The following is a 17282-nucleotide window of genomic DNA, read 5'->3' as shown; positions in this document are numbered from 1 at the left end:
ATTAAACATGCTAATAAGAATAAAAGCTATAATCCCAGAACACCATTCGTCCTCCCAGATTCAGATGCCTCATCTTTGTGGCTCTCAGACTATGGACATTTTGTAAATTACTAAAATTTTCACAGATCCATCTTCCAGGCAGATCTAAAAGGGAGCAGAGTGCTGCTTCGCTCATTAGAGTATTGCCAAGTTCATTACACTCAGCATTCATTAAATATCCCTTCTCAAGTAGCTCTCTCTTATGCAAGGTGAATGGAAATCATTTTCCTCCTGACATTTGGTGTTGGTTCCAATGACATAAGTGGGTAGGAGCATTTGCAGAGGAAAAGTGAATACACTTGGCAACGTTTTCAAACATGTGTTTGGATTTTCTGTTTTTTAGGAGATGTACGACTAAGGGGTCAGACGGGGGTTCCTGCTGAACGCCGTGGCTCCTACCCATTCATTGACTTCCGCCTACTTAACAGTGAGTAATCAAGTGTACCTGGAAAGGAACAAATGTTTTAAAAAAAAAAAAACTGACTTCCCTCTGAACTTCAAAACCCTCGGAGGTCTGCCTTCCTTCCTCCATGTCTCCCCTCCCAAATGGAACTTAACCCTTTGTCTTTAAGTAAAGTAATTCTGGCACTGCCTACCTGCCAGAGCTTTAGTGAGGATCAAATGAGAGCAGGTCAGCTTTAAAAATGTAAGTCTCATGTTAACTAAGTAGAATTTAAATAAAAATTTGAGAAGAAAAAAATAAACTTCAATAAAGTGGGAAAAAATTAAAATTAAAAGTTAAAATAAAAATGTAAGTCTTAAAAACTGTGAAGCCCTATACAAGGAAGCTTATTCCTTTCATTATCCAGCACATTCTTTCCACCGCCATCCAGGACTAGACCAGATGAGATTCTATTTTATTGTTAAAACCTATTCTGCAGCTGCCCCTAGTAACTGTCTGTTGTCTCATTCTCCCTTCTTTATCTAATTGAGGTCCCTGAGGTCCGTTCTTACATTTCTGATAAAACTCTTCACTGTGGCAGAGCCCTAGAGGTCTGGACTTGCTGCTTCCTCCATTACGAATACTTCAGAAAGTCCTTAATTTCTACCTTTCCCCTTCATATACGACTCCTTATTTGGAGTTTTGCTCAACCTCCAGTTCATAATTCTGTTAATCTCAAATTCCTTTGGAAACCCAAACCAGTGACCAGTCACCCTGCCTGATTTCATGTCTTCTCACGATCGCAATCATCCTGCACTTCGGACTTGGAGGGGCCGGTGGAGGGAGAAAGTGGATAAATTTCACAGTTTGCTCCAAGGTTTTCAGTGTTTGCTTCTCCTGTCACTTCCCATCCATAAATTTCAAAGTTCTGGGTTGCACCCACATAGTATTACTTTCCTTTGGAATAAACAAGTTCAGTGAAAGAGGTAATTTGATTTACCTTGACCCCTAAAAATTACTAGGAGAAGTCAAAACTTGCTATCTTTAGATCCTCAAAAAGGTCATAGGGAGTGGAGATGCTTATAATCTCCTAGCTCATTAAACTTCCCTATCAATGTGCAATATCTGTTTTCTCAGCTCTTTCTGGGACACAGAGATTTGGAGTAACCTTTCCATACTAGAGATAACCTCCCCAACCCAGCCCCCAAAAATACGTTCTAGAAGACACAATTGATTTGCCAAGCCAGTGCACTACTGGATATATTGGGGGATATAGTGAGCTCTGATGGTGTCTCTTACCTTTCCATATGACCTCCACTAGGCTGTTCCAGGTACCCATGGAGGTTAACCCTTTGACAGTCTTCAAGACTGTACTGATTTCCAGTTGCCAGGCATATGGTTCCACCAAGCAAGATGGGGATGAGCAAAGGGTCCAGTTAGTTCACTGTCTCATAGAGACCAGGATTCTCCAATGGCTTCACCTACTAAGTGTGAGATGGAGAAAATAACCCAAAAAGCCTCTTTCAGTATTAGACGAGATGTTATATCATTGTTTCTAATATAAGGCATGAATGAATTAGGAAAATAGGAGATACTTCTCTTTATAATTTCAAGGTCCCAAATGATATAATCTGTTTCTAAATTATCCTACTGTTAATAAGCAACATCAGCTAATAGTAGTTATCTTTGTAAGTGGGGTTATGGAATATTTCACTGTCTACATCATAGGTTTCTGTAACACTTGGATTTTGGGTTTTTTACAATTAGTTTGTTTTACTTTTATAACATTAAAAAAACTGAAAAAATATAAAAAATTTAAAAAGAAAACCAATGCAGATAATATTTCACTATATTATTCACTATATAACAAACCACTTACAAGCAGGTGCCGTCCTGTTACCTCTCTTCTGTAGGTCCTCCAGAAATTTCCTAGTGCCTGGACTCACCCCCAGTCTCCTTCCCCTGGTATGAGATGCTGTCTGTCCCTCCACTCCCATTTCACCCCATCGGTTGCTCATGACCGTCCACACATTAAGTGTCGGTGTTGGCCATCCATTCTGAAATTCCCTTTCTCCTCTGCTCAGCACTCCACTCTAGATAACTCCTTCACTTATGTCTCTTTATCAGTAAAGCATGCTAAGACAATATCAATTTACCTTCATTGTATTTTGCTTTATGGTGGACTCAGTTTTTTTTCCTAGATGTATAAAACACATCCCTAAATAGACTACGAGATCCCAAAGAACTGACCTCTCACTAACTTTTGTTAACTTACCAATTAGATCAAAATATCCCCTCAAAAAGAGTATATTAAATAATTATAAACATCAGTCATCTCCTACATTTTGCTTAACAGCTCAAATAGGACTGAAGCCCTCTGAGGTTTTTCCTTATTTGTGGTACTATCCATTCCATTGTCAAACGCCTGCTATACCTGCTTAGAGAGTTGAGAATAGAATCCACAACACGACTGTGGTCACTCTTCGCCATTTCTAGATTAGCCTGCAATTACAGCAGCTTGTCACCAGGTAGCAGCAGGTGTGGGCTGTCTGTGTTGCTTACAGTCACTTAAGATGTCATATTTGTGTCACAGCTCCTACTACTTTATATAGAGCCTATTTAATGCTCTTTAATGTCACTCATGTTCTTGTTGAGGTTTGCCTGCCTGAGTTGTGAGTATCTGCTTTCTGCCTAAAAGGAAACATTTTAAATATAATTCTATAAAGATTTAAAGATAAACTCCAAAGGGACATTTTGGGGACTTTCTCCTAAAACTTTTATTTTACCAGCTGATTCCAATTCTACACAGTAAGTACCAGACTCATTTAAAGTGATTTTTTGTATCATTTATCTTCATTTTGGGTCATTTTTTTCCAAGTATAAGCAGAGACCGAAGACTTCATTTTCCTCAGGTGCTTGCAGTTTTGCTTTCTCTGCCAAGGTAGAATCCAGGTAGGACTTTTTTAAAAAGGCCATTTATAGGAAAACCCAAATCACCAGAGCCTCTCTCCCCTGTGTCTGCATCCCGGAAGCCTTTCTTCTAAAATGCTTAGTGAAATCCACATGGCAGCCACTCCCTGTCAAAAGTATGGCTGGAGGTTTACCTTCAACCCCCCACTTCAACATATGTCTTGAATGGCTGGAACATGTGTAACAAAAATGTACATTAAATAGTGAGGCCCAATGCATTTCTGCACTGGCCCTGTTACCTACTGCCCCAACCTACCATGTGGAGCAAGAAGACGTCAGAATTATTATCTAAAACAACTTTCTATCAGAACAAAGTTTCTAGACATTAAAACTGATAACTAGAATGAGATTGGGCCAATGACAACCAAGGCAGTAAATCTGTACTCCTGCCCATGCGTGTCTCATAAATAAGATTTTATTGGCAAACAGCCATGTCCTTCATTTACAGCTACTTTCCAACAGAGACCATATGGCCCACAAAGCCAAAAATATTTACTGTATTGCCCTTAACAGAAAAGAGTGACTAACCCTTAAGTTAGATTTTTAAACAAAGTTAAAAGTTTATGACATCTCCATAGGTTCATTCAGCCTGGCCTATTTTCCCTTGTTAAAGTCATTTAATCCCCAGTGCCATCACTTTACTTTGAAGAATGGACTCACACTGACTTAATTTACATGAGATAAAAGTATAAACAGAAAGGGAACTTCCTTGCTGATCCAGATTTTAAATTCCACAGTTATAATTTCTAACTGCACAGACATTGTTCTGGAAGAGGTATCCCTTTCCCCTATTTTTTGAAGACACGGTACTGCCATGCCTATGTACTTGTCTACATATAAGGTGAGGATATATACCTGGTTTGCCTGGCATAGTCAAATTTGCACCTGTTGTCTAGGCAAACTTATTAATGCTGTTTTTCACTCCCTAAGTATTCTGGTTTAGACAATAATTACAAGGCCAATGGATTTTTATACTTTTTCCTACCAAAAAAAAAGTTACTTCAAGACAACACCTCTTAAATGTCACTTTCTTTTTTTTAAAAAGATTTTATTTATTCATTTGAGACACAGAGATACAGAGAGAGAGAGAGCATGAGCAGTGGTAGAGGCAGAGGGAGAGGGAGAAGCAGACTCCCCACCGAGCCAGGAGCCCAATGTGGGGCTCGATCCCAGGACCCTGGGATCACGACCTGAGCCAAAGGCAGACACTTAACCATCTGAGCCACCCAGGCGCCCCTTAAATGTCACTTTCAATCCAGGAATAAAGATCAGAAAATCCTCCTCATACGAGACGCATCCAGACCCATGCATTTCTTTATTGAGAAACATGTAAGATAAAGTTACCTGTTGACAGCCAGTTTCATTTACTGTTTATATTTTATACAATTTAGAAAAGAGCCATTTGTATGAATTTTGAGAAGCTGCTCTGGATAAGTAGCAGAAAAATGTGGCTTCAGCACCATTGTGTGGGACACAGGAATCATAGACCTTTAAAGAAGAGGATTATCCTTACACCTAAACATGGAGGGGCAGAACAGAGGGAGAGAAAAGAGTGACAATTATTTTTATTCTGCATGAGATGCGAAAACAGGGACCTGGAAGAGGGCAGGAGGAATGGGAATGTAATGACTCCGTTATCCCAATGCCACTGTCCTATAGATTTATGTCATTACTTAACTCTGGAGGGAAACGAGAGAAGAGAAAACGGAGAGACAGTGTTCTGAGAAACGGGTGGCCCACATAGGCGAAAACGTCGCAGAAGCAATCACCATTTTCTGCAGAACAGGTGGCTGCAGCACCCCGTGTACATCTCCGTCTCCTGGGTGAATGTAATCAGTAGGCTGAGTAGATAATGGCTAGGTGGAGATGTTCCCATGGCAACCATTTCAGAGCAACACAATGTGATTTCCACACTCGCGCGGCAAAGGAAGTGACATACAAAGCAAACATTCCCAGCGACTGTGGAGCTTGAAGGAACCAGGCAGCTTCAGCTGGAAGTTTTAGGGCAGCACGTTTCGGCTGCCACGGAGAGCCTGGAGCTCCACACCAGCCACGGGGCTTTGCAGGCTGAGGAGGTTAACTGGCTCTTCGGCTTTTCCTGTCGGCTAGTTTGCTAATCTTGATCTTTAAAGTTCTATTCCTCCAGATCTGCCTCTCCAGGCAGGGCCATTTTAACTGCACAAGCATGAGGTAATTTTAGTAGAGCTACAAAAAGATTTTCCTTTGCTCATTATTGTTGAAATAGAACTAATAAATACTATTTATTTATATATGATATATAAATATATATGTATAATATATAAATATATATTATAATTATATATTATATTTATATGACATACATATTTACACATATGTATTATACATACATTTGTACATACGTATTTATACATACACATTATACATACATTTATACATATAATACCTATGTTGTATAATACATAATTATACAAATATTATATATAAATATACATAATATAATGTAAATATAAAATTATATAAATAATGTATAAATATAATTAATATATAAGTATATAAATATATAATATATATTTTTGTGGAGGAGAAGTGACCCAGAGTTTCAAATCTTTTTAAAAGCTGCCATCAAGGGGTGCCTGGGTGGCTCAGTCGCTTAAGCATTTGCCTTCGGCTCAGGTCATGATCCCAGGGTCCTGGAATCCAGTCCTGTGGGCTCCCTGCTCAGCAGGGAGTCTGCTTCTCCCTCTCCCTCTGCCCCTCCCCCCCAACTCGTGCTCTCTCTCACTCTCTCTCTCTCAAATAAATAAAATCTTTAAAAATAAATAAATAAATAAATATAAGCTGCCATCTAAAACATAACACCCTGCAGAAATATAAAATACGTTCACAGAAGAACCATCAACCAAAAGCCACCCAGCGTGTTACAAACCATCTGGTACTAAGTGATGCCCCCCTCTTAAAGAGGGACAATTTCCTTACAAACTCAGTTTTCTAAGAAAGAATTCCTAGCAGATGGTGACAGCCTCTCAGTCATCTTCTTAAAGGTGATTCTTTTTTTTTTTTTTAAGATTTTATTTACTTGTTTGAGAGAGAGAGAATGAGAGAGAGCGAGCACATGAGAGGGGGGAGGGTCAGAGGGAGAAGCAGACTCCCTGCCGAGCAGGGAGCCCGATGTGGGACTCAATCCAGGGACTCCAGGATCATGACCTGAGCCGAAGGCAGTCGCTTAACCAACTGAGCCACCCAGGCGCCCTTAAAGGTGATTCTTAATGTTACCTATGAGAACCACACAAAATGTAAAGAACCAAAATTAAAATGTTACAGGGTGAGATGTTGTTTAAGGGTACAAACTTGCAACTAGTAGATAGATAAGTCCTGGAAATCCAATGCACAGCACAGTGATTATAGTCAACAGTGCTCTATTATAAACTTCAAAGTTGTTAGGAGATTACATCTTAATTATTCTCACCACAATAATTACATGATAATTATATGACCTAACAGAGGTGTAAGCTAACACTGTGATAATCATATGGCAATATATAAATGTATCAAATCAAACACCTTATATACTTACGCTTACACAATATTACATGTCAATTATGTCTCAACTAAAAAAGAAAAAAAGAAAGAGAAAATAAAGCATCCTTTAAAAAATGTTATGGGATGATTTGAAAGAAGTCATGTTCAGAAGATGATATCCAATTCTCCCCAAAATTCAGGCCCCCAGCCCCATGCTCTGCAAGCAGAGAAGGGGGGTGCCGGCTGGGACTAACTCAAGACTTCTTGTGAGCACCAGGGTAACACTCCACAATTTCAAAGTTCAAGAGTTGTCTTCCCCTAGAAGAAAGAGAAGACACTGATTGTGGTCGTGGTTCCTTTCTGACTCACCTGGGTCATGCTCAATGCTGTGCACCCAGGATCTGTGGCTACAAGCGCCCCAGCACTCCACATGGGGAAATGCCAGATGGATGGTTAGGATGTTTAGCCACTGAAATGCCACTGCATTGCGGAAGACACAGTTGATGTTGGCCTCACTGTTTTACTCATTCCCTGTCACTATTCATCAGTGACTGTCAATGGAGCACCTCCCGAGGTAGACATGAGCCAGGTGCTAGAGATACAAAGATAAATGAGACATAGCCATAGTCTTTGAGGAATTTGCAGAGACATAAACCTATACATTTTGATGTGTTCTGATACATTTAATAATACATGCATGTATACTAAAAGTATGCATAATATGAGAAACATGTATGTGTATACAGGATTCAGAGGAGAGCATGATTAACTTTGAGGAAGTTGGGGAAGGGAACAATTAATTCAGTCTTGGGAAAAGAGGGAAGGCATTCTGGAGGAATTAAAATATGAACAGTACTAAAGCAACAATGAGGTGAAGGAGGGCTGCACACTAAGGCCAACGTTTTTAGAGCCATTCTAAAATGTGCTTCAAGACTGAAGGAACCAGGAAGGAGTCATCAACAACTCTACTCAACTAGATATAAATTTTATTGGAAGATGAGGTATTCAAGTAGGAGCCAAACAAAGAAGTCAAGAGAGATCATTCAATATACCTGACTTTCTGGGGAAAGCCATAATAAAAAAGAAACAGTTTTCACCTTCTAAAGCTAGAACTGAAAACAGCCATTGCCTTTTGTTAACCTGGCTGACATTGTTTAATGGATTTATTATTTTGTATATGAGTGATGAAAAATAGAAAATCGAAATAGGGAGCCCAGTATTTCCTCTGGGTTGTCACTCATTCATTCAACAAATAGAACATCTACTCTATGCCAAGCAGGCCATGAGGCCAAGGTGCCCTGAGCCACACCAGTAACCATGGGGCTGGGATAGCTCCTGTCTCAGACAGCCGTGGGACTGGAGTCTGCCAAAGACACCAAATGCAAATATCTGAACAATTCCTTTCAAGTCAGCAAGGACTGTGGGTAGCAGGGTGACACTTACAATATCCTATACCTGGGCTGGGGATTCTGAGTGCTCAAAAGGAAACTGTTAGATATTCCTTTACCCTTAAAGACCTAACAATCTCACTACACGGGCAAGACAAACATACATTAAACTATACAAGGATTATATAAGAGCATAAATGATCTAGTTCTAAAAGAATTGACAGAGACAACAAATCAGAGAGAAAAGAAGGCAGAGATTACTGAAGTGCTCTGAGCAGGAAAAGAGGACTTTATGGTCTTGTGCTGAACTCTGAAAGATAAGATAGAGCGTTGTCTAGTTAAGGAATTGCCTAAAAGTGAGACTGAGCTGACATATGGGAGACATTAAGTCATTAAGTGGGAGAAAGTCCAGAAAGTAGTAAAGTATGTTGACTAGAGAGAAAACGAAAGGCTTAGAATGCCAAGATAAAGAACTTGAACTTGACTCATTAAGCAAAGCGTCACCAGAGAATTTTGAGAAAAACATAGACAGAATAAAATAGTGTTTAAGAAAATTAACTAACACTCATATGTAGGAGGGGCAGACTCAGTAAATCAAGAGAAACGTGATCAGACTGCAGACTATGATGGAAGTAGAAATAAGGTATAAATCCAGAGATGATGTGGAGAAAAGGGGATAAAACATGATACTGAATGCTGGGAAATCCCAGGGTCCATCTGGGCCACCTGAAGAACTGAGAGGAGATCAACCGTGAATAAAGTTGGAGGGTGAGTTAAGGAAAGACAGTGAGCTCAGGGACAGGTTGTTTGCGAGAATGAAGGGGAAATGTCCGAGAGAGCTGCAAATAAGGGACTGCAGTGCAGGTCAGAAAGGCCTGATTTGGAAGTTCTGCTTGGGAATCACGATCATCCATGAGCCATATGGCCAGAACAGGTATCACCAAATCAACAACTTCATTCAAGGGCCCCTATAATGGTAATGTATAATAAGCTTGATTTAGCAAAGTTGAGACTACCGATAATAAAACCCACAAAGAAGTAAGTCTCACCAGCAATTTATTTTCCTCTGTGAGAAGCTATTTAGACACCACGATTCAGACACCACCCTACCTCACATCGTGGATTCTGTCCCGTACAAACACAGTTGCTTATGTCAGAGCCCAGTGGGTTTGTGAACTCACTTGAATGTAGCACAGAGAAATGACCATTTTCTACTGTAGCACTTCCGTGAGTAAAACCCTGACCCCCTCAGAGTCTTTCTGGTATAGTGGCTTCTTTGGATTTCTGGAGACAGTAAAATAGAGGGAAGCCGGAGTATATTAAGTTTCTTTTGACTGAAGTTATCCTATGAGTCACTGAGCTAGAATGAGTTGTTTGTTAAATAAAATTAAATTCAACCTCCCACCCAGAAGGAAGCACCAGTCTATCTCTTGTGACTTCATTAGTAAACAAAATGAGGGGTTATGTCCTGTCATTGCTACCCTACCTTCAAAGTCCGAGAAGATTTAAATGACTTGCCATGGTCCATATCTAACTATACACGTGAAAAAAGAGAAAGAAAGTGTTCCAGCCTTAGACTCTTTTGTGTGTTTCCGAACTGAGATCTCAGGGTTCACACACAAGATCAAGAAGATGGTGTTCTCTCTTAAATAGCAACCCAAATGGCCATGGGGCACCTGGGTGGTTTATTACTCATGAGTAATCTAAGAAGGGAGGACAGTAGAACCCATGCCTGAGGGAAGTGGCAGCATTACTAAGGACAGTCCCCAAGGGAACATGGCTAGTGCGATGGCACCTAATGACAGCCACCACCACAGCTTTGAGATGAGAGGTGCTCCATCCCAGGTTGAGGCTGCAAGAGGCCAGACAGAGATCCCTCTTGAGAAGGCCCCCCAAGGCTAGAGGTCTCCTGAAGGCCAAGAAGCACAGGAGGGCCACTGTAAACACCAGAAATAGCCGAGGTCCTGCCCACCTAACCACAGGCTGCTTCTCCTCCTGGCCCACCGTGGTGGCCCGGCCCAGAGCCCCATGCACACCACGCTCCCGCTGCTAAGTGCACGCTCTAAACCGTGCTTAACGGAGGAAGTTGGCACAAAGACAAAGAGCTTTGAAGTCAGACCCAGGTTTGAATCCTACTTCTCTTGTGAGTGTGGGAAAAGTGCACAAACTACTCTCTGTCCACACCTGTGGAAGGAGATTGTAACACCAGCCTCACTGGGTGGAGGTGAGAGGTAGATGAGATCAGTGTGTCCCGCAGCCTGTCTTGCTTGTAATAGGTCCCCAGTAGATGTAGCTGAACTTTGGATGTATCTTCTCCCTCTACTGAGTACACCCCTCCCCAGCCACCTCTTCTCCTAAGAAGTATCTATTCACTGCTCAAGCCCTATCCCAGTGTTATGATCTTTGCAAAGCCTGCTTCCACCCTCCCAGGGGACTGATGACTCATTCTCTCCTCTGTGCTCCCACCACATCTCCAAGAAAGATCCGTCACACCGTTTTGAAACTGAACTCTGGAGAGTGTATTTCAAAACTTCCTCCGGCTACCCGATGCAGCAAGCCTGGCTCTGGACCTTCCATGAGTATTAGGGAACCACTGATAGAGGTCAATTATGCCACACACATGTTACAGCAAATAATAATAATAGCTAATATGTGTGGAGCTCTTAGGTTCTAGACCCTGCTTTACATGCTTTGCACAGGATTGATGCATCTAATCCCAACCAGATCCCTAGGAAGTAGGCACTACTATTTCAGATGAGGAAACTAAGGCCCAAAGAAAAGAAATAACTCACCCAAGAAATAACTTGTAAGCCAAAGTCCAAATCCCAAAAATCCAATACCGGAGCACAAGGTGTTCACCACAATGTACTATAATTGCTTTTTAGAGATGAATTTTAATGGTCAAAGGCAATACATGTATGCAATATATTCCTTTTCTGACTGCATATATAATTACTCATATTAAATATTTTTCATACATTATAATAGTTATTTTCTTTTTATAGTACATTTAGACTCTCTCCTTTTTGGTATAAAAATGCCTCAATATCCTTGAACAAATATTTCTATAACTTAGTGAGAAAATATATAATCACACATCAAAACACTAGATTTTGCAACTTTTCAACTATATAGTCCTACTGCTCTGGCAGAAGGTGCCAAACGACAATCACTCATTTCATTATCTGGCCTTGTATTCTTTGATAAGGAGAATGGTGTGGCGGTGACAGCGGAGGACACTTGTACGCCGTCCCTAAAGAAGAAGGAAATGGAATTGCTATTGTGACAAAGTCAGATTTGAGGCTGCTTTAATTTTTCTCCAGGGGGAGTTGGTTATTTCCTGTCACTCAAACTGTGCATCGTCGACAGAAAGTTTCTCAAAACGCTTACAATATGTTAAATAAAAAGAAGCAGGATCTTAAAGACCTCGGTTATGTTTTTTAAAATACACCAAAATTTTAACAGGTGTCGTTTCAAGATGATTATTATTACCTTCTTCCTTTATTCTATTTTTTTCTAACGTAAGCATGTATCCCTCTTATAATCAGAACAAAGGGGATTTTATTAAAAAGAAAAGGCAATGTCAATCCGAAATGGAATATTTTTTTTCTAAATAAGGTAATACCAAGATCCAGAAAATGAAGCTGCCGCCATGGGCCAGAACACTTTATTTGCTAAGCTACCTTGGAAAAATTATTGGAAGTTATGAAGCTAGGTACTTATAAAAGCTCTGTATGATACTTCACAATAATGGCTTGTCATTTCAAGAAGAAATTTATTCCAAAAAGCATGAAATCCAAGTTCTAAATCATGTTTAAATAGCACTTTACTTTTGACAAACCTTTTAAATAAAGGCAATCAAGAGATCTTTTAGCCCGGTTTCTCAGTTTACAAGCAAAAAAACAAAAAACAAAAAGACAAACAAAAAGAAAACAGAGATGCCGAGTCCCTCGCTGCAAGGTAATGAAAGTGTTAAGATCTAGGATTCAGGTCTTGTGACATTCTGTTTTTCCACTCACCCGCAGGCCTTCCTTGTTTAAACTTTACCATATATATGTATATAATAAATTTTAGCCCTTGCAATGAAAGAAAGGATCAACCAAGGACTTCCCCTGGCAGTGGGCAGTGCTGGCTCCAGAAGAGTTGCCTATATTTGGATTCTGGCAACAGAGGCTTTCCCGACCCCTCTGTCTTCCAGCCTCCCAGGCTGGGAAAGAAGGGCTGAAGAGTACATCCCTCCCAGGGCTATCATGAAGGGCACTGAGTGAGTGTGTAAAAGGTCCTAGCACAGCACCTATCAGAGTATAAATTCTCAATAAGTGTGGACTGTTGTTATCACCGGTATCTGTAGTTCCCTTTCTCTATGGCCATATGTAGAGCGCTTAGAAGAGTATATAATACAAAACAGTACAGTGTCCTCGACTTATGTTGAAGAAGAGAATGATGTGTTCCCCTTTTCAGTTTCCCATTCTTGCAGTGACTCACTCTTTCAACAAATCTTTATTGAGCCCCCTCTACAATGCTAGACAGGTCACTCTCCCAAGTATGGTTGTAAATAAAGTGGTGGAGAGAAAACAGTGGCTGGGAACGTGGGATAGGGAAGGCTTTTTGGTCTTGTTTTTGTTGTTGTTGTTGTTGTTTGTTTGGGTTTTTTTGCAAGACATTTAAGCATGCTGAAATTATGGTGAGAAAGATTTAGTTAAGAAAGAACAATGGGCCATATGGGACAGAAAAGTCACAACTGGGAGTGAAGGATCCTGAAAGGTGATGGGGAAGGGCGGGGTCTGGTCTTAGAAAAGGAGGCGGCTCGGGCCGCCTGGGTGGCTCAGTCGGTTAAGCATCTGCCTTCGGCTCCAGTCATGATCCCAGAGTCCTGGGATCGAGCCCCACATCGGGCTCCCTGCTCAATGGGGAACCTGCTTCTCCCTCTCACCCCTGCTCGTGCTCTCTCTTGCGCGTGCTCTCCCTCTCTCTCAAATAAATAAAATCGTTTTTTAAAAAAAGGAAAGGAGGCAACTCTTTTAATAGAACAAGTAGAAAGAAGGAAAGAATGGCTGCATAGTAAGAAGTTTTGTAGGTTTTGTAGCAGAAAAATAAGGAATTTCCCACCTAATGCCTCCCAGTTTCTCTCTGAAGTAGGACACAAGGTGGGGAGTCATGGAGACAGGGCAATGGAGGACGCTCTGAGCTTAATGGTTGATTATTTGTTGCCCAGAGAATGAGTTCTGCACTCCACCTGGCCACCAGCACTCGGTATCAGAAGTACCACAGCTGTGGAACCAGAAATTCCTGCAACAACATGGTGACCTGGCCCCACCTTTGTTGGCTAAGTGTTTGCCATTGCTTTCCCTTTTTCCCACTGTGTGAGCCATTATAGAAAAGCCCATCATTATTCCTGTCCTACCCCACACTCCCACCTCTCCCTGAGATACAAAACTGCAAAAAAGGAAATAACCTCATGACAGAGACTCCTCTCTCTTCCCCGTGGTTTTTTGTGCCCTTGGATAATATAATCTACAAGGAATGTTTAGCCATGAAAACAAGTTTTACCTCCATCTCCCAGGGACTCTGTCCCGCACACCCACCCCACTACCATCCAGAGGAGGCAATTCACTGCATGAAGACAGCTGTGGCTGTCGCTAGTTTACTTCTAGGCTGAGGCTGGGCAGTGTTCTCTCCTTGCTCTTCTTTCCCCATTTGTTCCCACAGCAATGGAAAGACTTTTAGCACCTTTTTTCCCAAGTTGCCAAGAAATTAGTCAAGCAGAAAGTACTTACCTTAGCATAGATTATAAGCCATTTATCCCCCTTCCCTCTCTCACTCACTATTTGTTGACAATCCTTGCCATGTGAGGAAGGAAAATCCCCCATCTTTTTTCTTATTCTTTTCTCATTCATTCATTTTGTGCCTTACCACAATAGCTTTTTCTGTTTTGGAGACAATTCTGGTAAAGACCAGAAAGCTAAAAATCTATGCCAGAAATCTCCTTGGAAGATCTGGAATAAATCTTTTTTTTTTTTTAAAGAAGAAAAGATAAATTAGATCAAACAATTCATATTTATTGAGCAACTACTGTGTGCCAGGCTATGAGTTATAAAAGATACGGGATAAAAAAAAATTGGGGAGAAATGCTGGCACACAACTCAAATAAGCATCAGATAAATTGACAGGTGCCAAGGAAGTTCCAATGAAAAAAATCACTGGCCATTCAAGGGAAGGACCTCATCAAGTGATTGGCATTGGCACTTGGACAATGATTGGATCTAAGTGGAGTTTTTTTAAGTGCATCCAAAATAAAGATCAGGGGTGAGAAAATGCTGGGCTCATTCAAAGAGTGTGTGTTTTCTGATCCTAGAGCCAATGCTTAGTGGTGAAGGGAGGGAGTTACAGGGTTGGAGGGAAAGTAATAAGAATTGATGTTAAAACTAGTCTGGAAACTTTTACTACACGATTAGGATTGGTTAGAACAAGAACAGGGACCATCTTAAATGGCAGTTTGTCATTTACTCTGTAAAAAATAAAAAGGAGAATCACTGACTTGTGAGTAAAGAAAAACACATTTTCTCTCCCTTGTATCTTGCTTAGCAAGTGGTTGCTTCTTGCTGATATTGAAACTAAGTTGCAGAAACATGGCCGGTTATTCCTGAGTGTGCGAAGAAAATGCATTCTCTATCACATCAACACCTTTAGTCCAGCCTTCTATACCTTAGATCAAGACTTCCTTATCAACATACTTCATAAAAACAACATATACTGGTCTCAGGGCTCAATTCCATTTCAAATTTCTTACATAGGAAGTCCAGGATCTTAAGCCAGTATCAATACACAATCTATAATGGTAACTCTAAAATTCGCTGATATTTATTGAAAGTGTTCTATGTGCCACACCATATATATAAAACCTTATTTATGATATACACATTACAGTTGCTGGGATACTCTTTTCCATTTGTTTATTCAGTGAATAGATATTTATTGAGAATCTGTTATGTGCCAGGCACTATTCTAATAGCTTAGCTCCTGCATTGGGAAAGAAAAAAGTTCCTTCTTTTAAAGGACCTCTTTTCTTGAAATGTTTTCTCTATCATTTATCCTTCTTGATTACAGCAATAATTATACCTTTAGGGGCAGTATTAGGTTTCCAAACTGTCAACATTATTCATGATACCACTGCAAAAGTGTCTTACTACCTACCCATGTAAAAAATCACAGGCAAATAGATTATAACACCTCAGAGGGAAATCTCTTAAAATAGTTGATTATATATTGAAAGACGAGCATTTTCTAGTCAGTCAAATGTTCTCTTAACTCAGAATTGCCAAATATGGATAACCTGTTTTGAAAGAATTCTAATATAACCAAAAACACCTAACACAAAAGCTATTTGAGGGTATAACTTAGTTTGTCTTCAGTGACTCATGACTTCTCAGAATCTTAGAATTCTTTAGAGCTAATTACTTTAAACAGCAATTATTAACTGGAACTTCAAAGCAATCTTTGTGAAGAGTTTAGCTTTCTTATTTTTAAAATTTCCATTAGCTGAACCTATAAAGGCCAGTCGTGCCACCCGAGATTTTGAAAATAATCTAAAGCACCGGGTTTTTTTATTTCAGCTGTTTGGGAATGACTAAGAGGGTAATACAATGGATGAATTTCATCAAACATTCATAGCTGGATAAGTAAGAAACACCCACTCTATGGAAATTAATAATAAGACATGTCACCATAGTCTTATGACAGGAATGTTCTCTCAGAGTATTTTGAGCTATTAAATAGCTCTTGCCGCCGTAAATCATCTTTGGTATTATTTTTTAAGTGTCTTAAATAGAGAAGATATAAGAGAAGGAACAACTAATGCTCCTTTAAATGATACGAAGTGCTTGTAACCCCTAACCAATGATAATAATGGCATGAATAATAGGAAAGTGTGACTCGAGGTGACTTAAGGACAATTTTAAATTACATATGAAAAATGAAAACTTGGGCTGAAGTATCAGGAAATTCTAAATTCCATTCCTTAAATTGTGGAGTGGAATTTTAAATGGGGCCAAGAAATAAGTGCAAAGCATCAACAAAATAGTATACTATGAGAAAAGCTATACAAACAAAAAAACCCATGAAAATTACTTTGCCAGACAAAATGAAAAGCCAAACGATAGAATGTGCACATCCTCTGATGCCAAGCTTAGGCCATCTGATTGATTTGGAGTTGAATGTTGTATCCCTATCTATTTTCTTCTTGGGACTAATGGAAATTAATTTTGCTTTTATTCTCCTCTTCCATTAATGAAATAAAAGCTCACAATGAAAGAAACTCTGTTTTGTTCACTGCTAATCCTAGTGCCTAGAACAATGCTTTGCACATAGTAAGGGCTTGACAAATATTTGTTGAGTGAAAAAACAAATTATTTAAGGTGTTTATTCAAAAAGACTTGTTGCTATGGATGGCATATTCTATTCTTACTGAAGTTAAATTAGACATGATATGCTTATAGCAACAGCTGGAGAGTTTGCCCCATTACAAGAAATTTTTCAAATGAGTTTAGTAAAGAGTATCTTCATAAAGATTATCAATATTTCTTGGTAATTACCTTTAAATCATGTTTTCCAAGCCAGTAAATCTTCATTACCATATACCCTTCATAGCACCAGTTCCCAAAGTGCACTATGCATAGGGAAGGATGCACCAGGTGATCTTTTTGTTACAAAAAACAACCTTCTTTCTTTTACTTTAATTATTACATATTTATTTTAATGTATAATAGGAAAAAATGTTAACAAGCACATCCGATCTGTTTTTTATTGGTACCAAATTTATAAGAGATATATGTAGGCACAAATGAATTTATCTGACTTAAAGAAAGACATTAAGTAAATAGTGGTGTAAGCAGATATGGTAAAAAACATTATAATGGCATATATAGGACTAAGTTGGGAAAACTCTGATCTTGGTTCCTGCTTGGAGCTGTAAGGCTCAGACAGCAAATCCTGTGTTCTTGGAA

The 17282-nt window shown here is 39.7% G+C and overlaps 1 protein-coding gene across 3 annotated transcripts in view; it reads left to right on the top strand.

Moving 5' to 3' along the window:
* PDE7B (phosphodiesterase 7B) overlaps window positions 1-17282 on the top strand; it is a 314573-nt gene that overhangs the window by 239914 nt on the left and 57377 nt on the right. For all 3 annotated transcript variants that reach the window (XM_036097470.2, XM_036097471.2, XM_036097469.2), the window contains one exon: window positions 383-466. In XM_036097470.2, coding sequence (XP_035953363.1) covers window positions 383-466 — 84 coding nt within the window. The remainder of the gene's footprint in view (window positions 1-382; window positions 467-17282) is intronic.

The sequence above is a fragment of the Halichoerus grypus genome, chromosome 9 (assembly GCF_964656455.1).
Source record: "Halichoerus grypus chromosome 9, mHalGry1.hap1.1, whole genome shotgun sequence".
Taxonomy (NCBI): Eukaryota; Metazoa; Chordata; class Mammalia; order Carnivora; family Phocidae; genus Halichoerus; species Halichoerus grypus.
Note: the sequence above shows the minus strand (reverse complement) of the source record. Positions and strands in the feature narration are given on the sequence as shown.